The sequence below is a fragment of the Lissotriton helveticus genome, chromosome 7, assembly GCF_964261635.1.
Source record: "Lissotriton helveticus chromosome 7, aLisHel1.1, whole genome shotgun sequence".
Classification (NCBI taxonomy): Eukaryota; Metazoa; Chordata; class Amphibia; order Caudata; family Salamandridae; genus Lissotriton; species Lissotriton helveticus.
Genome location: NC_136068.1, coordinates 794,888,560 through 794,901,515, shown reverse-complemented (window position 1 = coordinate 794,901,515; position 12,956 = coordinate 794,888,560). Strand labels below are relative to the sequence as shown.

At 43.1% G+C, this 12,956-nt stretch overlaps 1 protein-coding gene across 1 annotated transcript in view; it reads right to left on the bottom strand.

Annotated features, from left to right (window-relative positions):
- The window catches only part of TRPC7 (transient receptor potential cation channel subfamily C member 7), a 1,084,504-nt gene that overhangs the window by 370,841 nt on the left and 700,707 nt on the right, over window positions 1–12,956 (bottom strand). Inside the window, exon 5 of the mRNA XM_078653219.1 lies at window positions 6,376–6,609. Coding sequence (XP_078509345.1) covers window positions 6,376–6,609 — 234 coding nt within the window. The remainder of the gene's footprint in view (window positions 1–6,375; window positions 6,610–12,956) is intronic.

Genomic DNA, 12,956 nt, shown 5'->3' with positions numbered 1-12,956 from the left:
CAAATCTCCCATATATGGCTAAGAGGAACCTTCATTCAATTTACAGATGTATCGAAACTGAAAAACGTTTATGCGTAAAATGTATTGAGTACAAATAAACTGTTCAAATTTAAAAATGAATGATAACCTCGTAGAAATCAAATTTTAGACTTTTAAACCCGTATGTTCCAGGTCACAAAGTATAGCTGAACAGTGAAGAAGAAAGGGCAGCGACTAACTTGCACACTTATGCAGAGGACTTTGCTTCTTCCACCATCACTCGAGCCCCCTACTCCTACATTTCTCAGTGCTGGAAAGAAATGCGGATTTTAGTTCTGGGCTGTGTGAACTGAATAAGTGAACTATGCGCTCCCGCAGACTTGATATGACACATTTCCCATGCTTATTGAGTTGTCCCTATATTATGCTTTAATAAACTACTGAATTTGTGCTCCGAAATTCGATGACTGTGAAACCAGAGAGCCAAGCCTCACAGATGTGTTCTCACGAGCCAGATACACAAAATCACAGGTTTGCAACTGTAAACCCGCAGGGCCTCCATCACATGTTGCCTGGAGCAGTGTCCTTGAGGAGATACTGCTTTTGGGAAACGCCCAGTTGTCTGATTTTTCCAGACCTGTAAAATTCTGAAATGAAAACTGAAATTTTCTGGAGGTCTGGAAGCATCGGTCTATTTTTACCAGGTACAGTTGTGCACCCGGAAAACCTGGGACAGGGGCTGCAGGACGGAGGCACAGTTCAGTCAACCCCACCCCCACAGGCACAATGACTGGAAAAACACCTTACTTCTTTGGGACATCATCTCTGCATTCCCACCTCTTGCAACAGCATTCACTAACAGAACGCTGCCCTAGTATACATACATACAGTGCAGGATTCAAAACCCCCAATAATTGTCATTTTTCTGCAGTGATGGACTAATATATCTGTCACAGTTCAAAAACAGCCTCAGGTCACACAGGCACAACAGTTTTGAGTTCAGAATGATAAATCAAGCCATTTGAGTCTTCTGCTACTGAACAACCCCTGTAATTTGGCTATGCCTTTGGGCTTTTACAAGTGGAGTGATGATCCTTTTTCTTTGTAAGGTGGTCTTTTTCACACATAAGGTGGTGGTCTTATAATCACTATGGCAATCAGCTGATGAAGGGGTTAGACACAGAATTGCATTCTGTAATCTGCAGTTGCAGATTATTAGACAAGACATCCCCGGACTTTCCCCTCCCATGCACTCTTCCCCTGCCAGCCCATCCTCCTCTCCCTGAAGAGCCCGACCCGCCAACAAAACTCACCCATCATTCCGGTACACCCTAGTAATAACATCTGCCTCCCACCACGAGACACCACCCCCATCACTACCAGGGAGAACAAGACCCCTCTACCCCCCTCCGGCAACCACCCTCACCCGCTGCCTGCCCTCCATCCCTCCCAACCCACTTCGAACAACTTCAACTCACAGTACGTGACTACCAACCCCCTCCCCAGACCCACATGCAATTTAACACCGACGCCCCAACAAGGCTCCTGCCTCCCACACCCTCGACCCGCTTCGAGAAACCACCCCCAACACCACCAGAGAGAACAAGACCCCTCTGACAACCACCCACACCCTCCCCCGCCGCCCACCCTCCATCCCTCCCAACCCACTTCAAACGACTTCAACACACAGTACGTGACTCCCAACCCCCTCCCCACACCCACATGCAATTTAACACCGACGCCCCAACACGGCCCCTGCCTCCGCGCATCCTCATCCCCACCTAGATCCCACAAGGACAGCTCACTTACAAAAGGGCAACTTAACAACGTTAGGCTCTCCCCCCCAGGTTTAACATACCCGCCCAGAACACCCTCACCGACATAGAGCCTGGGTAGCGGCTCACCCTGCTTGAAACCCCGATAACAACCATATTCCAGGGTCTTAGTGAAATCCTAACCAACCTCGCTGCACCCCTAAAGCCTCACAGTTTCGCTTCCTTCCCCTCTCTCTCTCAGCAGAGGCTTTCCAAGGCTCCCCACCCGAAAGGGATCTCTACCCCCTCTCTAATCAGACAAAGAGACCAAAAAGAACTAGAGATGAAATGTCTGTGAGTGAAGCAGCATCTCTCGCTTCCTCGTACGACAATCCTTTTACTGCCACCCTCGAATCCAAAATACAGGTGATCACCGGACTGGGAAGAGAACAGGCCCCTCCGAAATCCTCTAGACCCCTGGCCACACGCACTATCATCCCCCTAGACCCCCGAACGAAAATACCCATAACAGAGTCCCCCACCAACTGCATGCTCATAAACTGCAGATCAACCACCAAGCATGCCACAGAGCTAGCGGAATCCATCCTCACCCACGACATAGACATAGCATTTATTTGCTCATTACCACTCATGGATACTTTTGTCCCTCCTGGCTTTGTAATCACCAACAAAGATAGAAAAGATCAAAGAGGTGGAGGCATAGCAATCATCCACAAAAAGAATATTTCTGTGACGGAAATAGACTCCTTCAACTACATCACCTAACCGCCAACATCAACACCAGCAACAACAAAACACTTATCTGCCACCTTATGTACCACGCCCCAGGCAACACCACCACATTCAGGGAACACCTGTCCGACCTGATTGCCCACTGCTCTCTCCGATACACGAACAACCTTATTCTGGGTGACCTAAATATACACTGGAATGAAGAAAACAACCTGCTAATCCAGAACCTGAAGGAGATGCTACACAGCAACAACCTTACCCAACACTGCTCAGAGGAAACCCACAACAGAGGAGCAATCCTAGATGCCATTATCGCCCAGCACAACATAGTCACGATAGACCGCACCCTGCCTGTGGATGGGTCCGACCACCACTTAATTCTTTTCCACCTCACTCAGCCGATCATACCTAAACCCCCCACCCAAGACCCTTCGAAATGGACTAGAAACCTTACTCAGATTAACATGACTGACCTAGAGGAAAGGGTTAACCCTCTCCTCACTGCCTCCATGGATGATCTATCCACAACAGAAGGTTGTATGACATTACAACGCATGCTAATACATCGCATGCCATTACATCGCGGTTTTTACAACGCAAGTCGTTGCAGCGACTTGTGTTGGAGGGCGCTGGACTTAGGAGTAGTATAATTTACTATTCCAACTCCAGTCTACATACAGTAGGGAAGGTGTTGGATAGTAAATTATACTATTCCTTGTCCTAGAGCGCCATCCAGAGCAAGTCGTTTTAATGACTTGCGGTTTAAAAACCGCGTGGAATGGCATCGCGATGTAACGACCGCGTTGTAAACGACGTTTCCCCAACAGAACTCACCTCCCACTACAACACAAACATGACATCCATTCTAGATCAAGTAGCCCCCTTGAAACTAAAACAAATCAGGAACATCCCATCTAGATCTTGGTTCAAAACAGACATTAACAACGAAAGAAGACAACTAAGAGTTACAGAAAGACGATGGAGGAGCAACCCCTCCTCATGCCTACTCGAACAACTCAAAGCTGCCCGAAGGAAATACAAAAAACACATCAGCAGCAATAAATCCACCTTCTTCTGCCCCGCCCTAAACAACGCAAAAAACAGGCCCAGCAAACTGTTCAAAACCATCAGGCAACACACCTCCAATCCTCTCTACAGGCCTTCAAGAAAAAATCACCAAGATTGAGCTCTCACTGGACATCAACTTCAACCCCGTTTGCAAAATCCAACCCTCGTTACAGTAGAAAGCATGCTCAAGCACCCCACGAAAACCTGGAAGTCCTTTAACCCCATCCCGGAAACCGAAATCCTCAAACTGATCTCCACCTCCAAACCAGCCTCTCACGTCCTTGACCCATACCCACCCAACTGACCAAAAAACTGAAACTCTCCATAGCCCCGTTCTCGTGCAAGATCATAAACAGCTCCCTGAAAACTGGCATCATACTTGCATGCCTCAAAGTTGGCCAAGTCCCAACACTACTAAAAAAACAGGCCTTGACTCCAAGGAACTGAATAACTTCAGACCCGTCTCCAATCTCCCCCTCCTATCCAAAATCCTTGAAACATGCGTCCTCCAACAACTGACTCAACACATGGACAGCATCAACGTTCTTGACCCCCACCAATCGGGTTTCAGAAAAGGCTATAGCACTGAGACCGCGATCCTTAACATCACAGATGACATCCACAAATCCCTCGATACCGACCATTGTTGCCTCCTCATTCTCCTAGACCCATCGGCAGCCTTTGATACGGTTGATCACCAACTTCTCATCAAGGCTTTGCAAAAAGGGGTGGGTGCTGATGAGGTGGTCCTACGCTGGTTCTCCTCCTTCTTATTCAGCCGCTCACAAAGGATAAAAATGAAAAACTTTACCTCCGACCTACACTCGTCAACAGGGGCATCCCCCAAAGTTCAGTGCTCTCACCTCAACTGTTCAACATATACATGGAACCCCTCACCACCCTACTCAAAAATGCCAACATCCCTTTCCACCTATATGCAGATGACACCCAGATATATCTAGAAACCTCCTCCATAGATGACATTCACAGACTAAATGTCACTGGCATCATACTTGCATGCCTCAAAGTTGGCCAAGTCCCAACACTACTAAAAAAACAGGCCTTGACTCCAAGGAACTGAATAACTTCAGACCCGTCTCCAATCTCCCCCTACTATCCAAAATCCTTGAAACATGCGTCCTCCAACAACTGACTCAACACATGGACAGCATCAACGTTCTTGACCCCCACCAATCGGGTTTCAGAAAAGGCTATAGCACTGAGACCGCGATCCTTAACATCACAGATGACATCCACAAATCCCTCGATACCAACCAATGTTGCCTCCTCATTCTCCTAGACCTATCGGCAGCCTTTGATACGGTTGATCACCAACTTCTCATCAAGGCTTTGCAAGAAGGGGTGGGTGCTGATGAGGTGGTCCTACGCTGGTTCTCCTCCTTCTTATTCAGCCGCTCACAAAGGATAAAAATTAAAAACTTTACCTCCGACCTATACTCGTCAACAGGGGCATCCCCCAAAGTTCAGTGCTCTCACCTCAACTGTTCAACATATACATGGAACCCCTCACCACCCTACTCAAAAATGCCAACATCCCTTTCCACCTATATGCAGATGACACCCAGATATATCTAGAAACCTCCTCCATAGATGACATTCACAGACTAAATGTCACTCTAAAAGAAATCAAACATTGGCTGTCGCATAACCGCTTAAAACTCAACCAAGACAAAACCGAGATCCTCCTCATCTCTAACAAAGAAGAAAACCCTCGTATTTCAGAATGTCAAAACGTTTTGGATGCTCTTAACGGCAATCACACTCTGACCCACTACATAAAATCATTACGTAAACTCGACATGGTCAACCACATCAAGAACTCCGTAAAGAGTGCTTTCGTCAACCTGTGGCTACTCAACAAAAGAAAACCATTCATCCCAACCAACGACCTCAAACAAGCCACCCAATCACTGGTGCTATCCAGACTTGACTTTGCGAATGCCACCCTCACTGGTACAAAATCTCACCAGGTCCCCTCAAAACTACTCTCAACGCAGAAGCTAGAATGGTCCCTGGAATCAGGAAATACGATCACATTTCACCACCGGAGATCTAAAATGGCTCCCAGTCGAACTGTGTGCCAGTTTCAGAACTGCCTGCCTCACGCACTACGCCCTGCACACAGGAAAGCCTGAGTATTTGGCTGCTAAACTCAAGAGGGCTCCTCAGACAAGGAACCTCAGGAGCTCCAGCACCTTACTACTTATCCCTATGAAAACACCCTACAAAAAACTGCCAAACGGTCCTTCGCCGGAAACGCGCCCAAAATCTGGAACGCCATCCCAGTCGGTATCAGGATTATCTAGTCCTTCACAAAATTCACCTAAAAGTCCTTTTACTCAACCGCTCCCTCCTGAATGGATAGCCACCATCTAGAGCAAAATCCTGCTCGCCGTCCCTCCCAGACATGGTAGCTCTAAAACTTACCTCCTCCCTGCTATTTGACCCCTAACTGCCCCCCCAAGTGGTTCAACCCAAGACAACATGCACTCTATGAGGTTATCTCAGGACTCACGGACTACCTCACTGCTGCTCAGCACACTCGGACTTCCGAACCTATATGTTGAAATCTGCTTTATTGTATGACTCTTGCTCAAAAACTGTTGTGAAACGCTTCGATACCCTCGGGTCAGGCCAGCGCTATATAAAACCTCTAAATAAATAAATAAATAATACATTTAATAATGCCTGCACCATATAAAAATGCCCAGCAAGTACTGAGTACACTGTTCTGAATTTATCATCTACAAAGATTAAACAAAGCACTAAATAACTGATAAAAATAAAATAAATATCTTACCATATGTGAAATAAGCAACTTCAGGTGGCAGCATGACCTTGTTCAGGTTGTCATCTTGCACAAATTGATCCACATATTGCTGTGCTTCTGTGGCTTTCAGAAAAGCCATGAATCTTGCAGTGAAAGATGCTACAAAAATTGATAACATCCCAAAATCAAGGACGTTCCAAAGATGCATGACATATTCCCTAGGACCTTCTTCCCAGATCTCTTTGCATTCTGACCAGATCATTCCTGTTGGAGAGAAAAACTTTATTTCATTTTGAGAAAGGTATTGGTATTCTACAAGAAATTCCACGCCTCAGGGCAGAATGAAAAAACTACGCATGCATATACCTGGTCTGCCAAGTGCGAAATGACTGATTACAATAAAATTACACAGTAAAATCGATTGGTTGTATCATAATTTACATGATTACACCAGTGGAAATGTAATACTCTCAGGAGAGGACCTTCAACAGAGAGTTTTATTTACTCATTGAAAAATCATTTACGACAAGGGCGTTTTTGGCCTTCAGGAGACAACATTAATTGACAAAAACACACAGCTGTTTGGATTGGTGTTTAGACTTGCAAATAGGCATTTTCTATGAGTTCATACCTATTTTTGGTTTTGCACTTGTAAAAGTCTGAATGACACTGAGATTTGCATGTGAGTAAATCTAATCTTAGAAAGGAAGTAGGTTTAGTTTTGGAAAGGCCACTTCCAATCCTGTTTGTGCATTTCAGCATTGACACCAATGCCCTGAACAACCTTTGCAACATTTCGTCACTTACCTTCTTAGCAAATGTGTTAGAAAGCTGGGAAGCATCAAAGGTATTGTTTCACATCCTCGATGCCTTCCAATCTGGCTTCAGGCAGGGTTATAGAACAGAAATGTCCCTTCTGCAAGCTGTGAATGCCTTTATCTACCTAATTTCAGGCATGTCTGTGCTAACTTTGATACCGTCAACCACCCCGCCATGATTCGCATCCTGAAGGAACGGATGGGCCTTGATTGGGCAGACCTACAGTGGTTTGACTCCTATTTGTCTAACAGTTAACAAATAGTGAAAATGGGGAGCTCTTCTCTTGCAAAACCAACGTAACACAAGGGATTCCACAGGGCTCTAACCTCTCTCCAACCCTATCTAATCTAAACCTTGGCAATTGTAAGGAATGACCTTTAAAAACAAATTTTGACATGCAGAGCATATTAGAATTGCACTTTTAGAATATGTTTGAACTGCTGCAGAAATGTTTTCACATAAATAAATGACACATATGAAAGTGTGTTTAGTTAAAATGTGGAAAAGAATCACTTTAGCATGCATTTTAGCTTTGATAAAAGATTGTTTTCACATAGAGCACATAGGGAAAATGTGCTGCTTTAAATGTATGTGAAAATAACGTGAAGAATTATTTTTTGTACTAGGCAATCATTCTTAATGTAAGAATACTGAAGGGCTTGTAGTCAGAGAATAATAAGGTGCACAGCCTAATATTCAACACACTTGATATTGGTTAGCTATTATCAGGTGGTGAGTGGAGAGCCCTTAGAACCACTCAAAAGTGAGTAGACTAAACTACCTACTGCAGAATTAATGGGGTTACCCAATGCACTCTTTGACAGTAAAACATTTGTTATGTAATCACACGACGAGGAGAATCTTCATATGTCCTTAACACTGTTGCAAATCCGAGTGGTTTCCTAGTTGTGTTCCAAAAAAGATCGTCTAGTCAGACACAAAATAGCCTGAGGTCGGGTACAACTTCAGTCTGTTGAGAGGACGCCAAAACTCTTGTATCACCGAGTGCGGTACCAAGCGTGTACTCTCTCCGGTCCGGTCCAAATATGAAGATTCTCCTCGTGTTTACCTCACATTGTGGTGGTTATCAGTTTCTTGCATTTTCACCATTGATGGTCACGGGCCCGGCTGGGTCGGAATTATCACCAGCTGTGCGACCTTCTGGTTTCAATACAGCCTTGATAGCCCTGGGGATTCGCAATAGCGATAAAAAACGTGTCGGCTGGCTGTTTGACACAATAAAGGACTCCAACAGACAACTCTCCTTCTGGAGATTCATAGAACTTTCTGTCACTTTGTCTTTTGTACTGAACCATTATTTGGAACATAACAAATGTTTTACTGTCAAAGAGTGCATTGGGTAACCCCATTAATCATTCTTAATGTGCTTCATCACATATAAGATCATTCGTACAACAATGAACCTTGCTGTAATACATAATGAATAGACTGGTCAAAGGAACTATAATTTAGATATATTTTATGAATGTTTAATTAGAACATCATTGATATTTGTTTCAGCACATCAAAACTAGCCTTTGTATTCACAATAGACACGGAATGCCACTTTTAGCTTAGGTAAGAAGGTTCTCATGAGAAATGCCCTCTATATTGCTAACATTGGAAACACTGTTTTACTATATACCAGCATGAACGTTTTTTGTGGTAGTCGAGAGGTGAAGAAATGGATGTTGACAACACCATCAGATAAGAGCTTTCCACTGTCTCAGAGAATCGAACACCTACTAACATTTGTTATATTATTGTGTGATTTTACATTAATGAGTGTTCCATGTGAGTTAGAAGATCATCTTCATTCTTCATCTTTACCGATTTCTTCTTCCCGCATGACTCTGCTAAGGGAGAGTCACTTTATTGCACCCTCACACTCCGTTGTCGAAGCTATGGGAGAGTCACTTTATTGCACCATCACACTCAGTTACCGAAAGTGATTGCTAAAGGTGACATTATTCTTCTTCCATTTCTCTGATCAATGCTACAGCACTAATCATTTCTCTATTACTGATATTGACAGTTACTATTGCAGCAGTGGGGGACTCAGCTGAGTTTCCAGAACAACTCTTTATAGGAAGTTCTACTCTTTAATTATGCTCCAAAATCTTGCTCTTTTCTGAAAGGAACTATTCATGGTTTTCTCTGCTTAGAGTTGGTTAGACTCTTAGTTAGATAGTGGCAATTTCCTTTTTGGAACACTCTGTATTGATTTATTCTGTCAATAATCTAGCGTTATCTGATATTCCAGTAAACTGGTCTAATCTGAATAAAGATGACAAAGCCATACTAATCCTTAAAGATAAATAAAGGTTTTGAACACTTACTCATTCTCTCTTAATGAGTGCATATTAAGAATCTGGCAGTTCATGATGTATGCATTACTTTTTTTTGTCCAGATCTATTCGCACCATGGTGGCAAAGGTCCACACGATCTGTCAAGCACCATCAGGATTTCCAAAGGTTGAGATCTGTGAGGAGTCAGGGTGTGTAGTCTTAAATACCATTTGGGCAATCCTTTAGGCCCTAACAACATCTTGGCGCAATTTGGAGAACATCTGGACTTTTTAAATCTAATATGCAGATGATACCAAGATATACCTGAATATATCTACCCTTCACTCTTGACCACCACTTAAAACGTAATACAAGTAAAACTAAATGTCTACCAATCTCGCCCAAAAAAAACATTGACCCTATCCAGCAGGGTCTGGAATCCCTCTCTACGCTGAAATGCAATCCAGCTATTGTGAAGAACGCCAGATTGTTGAGCATTATCCTTGACAACCATCTAGACATTCAGAAGCAAATCTCAGCCATGGTCAAAGTTGCATGCCAACAGCTAAGACTCCTCTGGGACCTCAGACAGCTAATTTCTGAGTAAGACTTGAAATCTGTGACCCAGCCACAGACTAGATTATGGTATCTCACGCCTAAAGTGCATATATCTTCTCTGAGAGCAGTGCTACACTCTGGTATGCTGCCTGGTATAGGACAGGCCACAGGAAATACAACTACATCTTTGCACTTCTTCACACTTTGCAATGACTCTCCATCAATCCAAGAGGCCATTTAAAGACTGTATGCATTACTCATAAAGAACTCCACTCCCTCCAACCTGGTTGGAAAACCGAAAGCCTCTGGAACTCAATGAGCTTAGTCACTCCAGCTTCAAACTCTGACTTTTAGGCAAGAACGCTGCATGGTGCAAAGAAAATGAACATTACCTGCCCCACATATTAAAGAGAGGCCTCTAAAGTTCCAACTATGTTCAAATGAGCCTCAAGCCACACAGAGAGTTCTTGAACACAAAGTTAACAAAATATAGATTTATTTATTTATTTATTATTATTTTGCAAGACAATGATTTTTATAGTGCATGAGACAGGCATTCTCTGGAAGTGAACTCCCTCTTACCAGCCCTTCACATAATATATTTTCTGTTCACATTCAGAAGGAACTCAAAATCCTCCTATTTGAGTGACATTTGGGTTAAAGTGCGGCTCGTTGCTCATATTTCCTATGTTGACTTCATCTATCTGTGCTTAAATGTTTGCTCTCTCTCCTATCTTAGTTACTTGCTGCTGCTTTTCTATGATGGTAATCTATCTGATTTGTATTCTGTAACATCCATGCTGGAATGAACTGTTTGTTCCTTGTTTTCCTGGTGGTAATAGGTTGTTTTATGATGTCTATTAACCATAACTTACTCACTCCTATCTTGTAAAGGTCTCTAATGCCTTTCGACCCAGTTCTTGCTATATAAAAATATGTCAGTAAAATAAACTAATGTACACATTTAGGAGAACTGAATAACTCCTTTCCGACCCCATGCCAACCAGAAAAAGGAAAGAGTCTGATATGAACAGGTTAGGGGATTCTAAAGGTGAAAACATATTTTCACCATTGGGAAAGAAAAAAAATCATTGCAAATGTGCCCCCATGATGGATCACCTTTCTTTAAGATTGTGTCAATGTATTTTTTGCTCTACCTGTTTATTTTTTCATTTCCACTTCTTAACAGTCACTAGGTTACCAATCCTCTTTGGTCCTAGGTACCTTTACAATGGAGCTTTGGATTCAACACACCAATGAAGTAAGGGGCATATTATCAAGGAATGGTGTTAAAATTATTGCCGCTTTAGCGGCAGGAAACAGCCGCTAAACATGCGATAATGGACTTGATAATATGCCCTTGAGAATTCCAATAGAAGCCCATGTTCTGGTGTTAACCTGGGCTATTATAGGAATTCTTTACGTCATATTGTCAAGCCCATTATCGCCGTTTTAGCAGCAGTTTCCTGCCGCTAAAGCGGCGATAATTTTAACGCCGTTCCTTGATAATATGCCACTACGTTTTTACAGTATCATTAACCACTGTTACAGTCATGTTTAGTGGATTTGCACCAGAGATGGTGGTCACTATTGAGGGCCTCATTTCGAGTTGTCTTGAGTTAAGGGGGTGGGGACATCATGGATGAAATTACCAATTCTGGTATGTATGTTCACTCCTAACCTGAGTTAAAGTACCAAATCTGCTTGACTTGGGTCAGAAAATACAGTAGTTTCCTGGTTATGGTGATTTTCCAATCATAAATTCTACATATTCTTTGTGGTAAATGTGAGGGAGTGGAGTCAGAGTAATTCACTGAGTGGGCCGTGGGGGACTGGTAGGGTGTGGGCCAGCACAACAGACTTGGGGTGGCTGAAGGCACGGTTGCTTGATCGCACCTTATGTCAGAGAGTTTTTGGCAGAGGCTGTCTCGTCCCAAGAGCCCCAGTGTTTTAACCAGGTGTGTTCCTGTATCCGATAAAACCTTTGGGCCTAGGATGCTTGAACCTAGGAAAATCAACAGCAGAAACACTGGATCGCTCAGAATTTGCAACAGCTTGTAATGTGGACCCAAATTAGGTCTAAACAGAATTGTGATCAATATTCCTGAAATTTCACAAAAAAACAAGCTGTTCTATCTAAATAAAACACTTAAAGGAGGCAATTCTTGATATATGAAAATCTTTCTTTCTTCATCCTTTTCACTTCGAGTGTGCGACTCCCAGTGGATACAGTCTTTTACAGAATGTAATTATTGTGCCCTTGCCCTTAATGCAGCCCTAACACGTTGTATATTTGCATTTTGGAAAAAGCAGGGCTATCTGTTATTTTTATGCACTTTTATAAATGTGTTAAAAAGCTTATTTTTAAAAGGAAACATTTCTAAATAATATATTGAGGTCTCAACAAATATAAATCCTAAAATATCAACTTTATTAGCGTTGTCCTGAAACACCCCAGGCTGAACAAAATACCTGGTTTAAGTAAAAAATCCTTCTCAGAGAAATTGCATACAAATTTGTTGGTGCAATATTTCATGGTATTAAATTACAGTAGTCGGAGTGGAAATGTACCTGCATGGTAAACATGATGCACCTCTACCATGAGTGACCAACTGCTTGTTAGACTGGTATCATGCCATCATCCTAATTTAGGGGCATATTTATCTAGCTTTCACGCAGCACAACGCAGCAAGCCACAGTGCTACATTGCATCAAAGGGAAAGGGCAGAAAGCGGCCATGTTAACATAATATGACGCATCCCTATCTTTTCCTTGTGCTGGCACACTTTTGGCTGCTTAGCGCCAATGTGGGCACCCTGTTGCAAGGGAACCTGGGATGTAAGTAGGATTGTTTTTGTGGAGGAAGGGGCACCTTCATGTACAAAAACAATCCCCTGAGGCATTTTCCTCTTTACTTGTGTTGCAGAATGAACATCCACACTCCA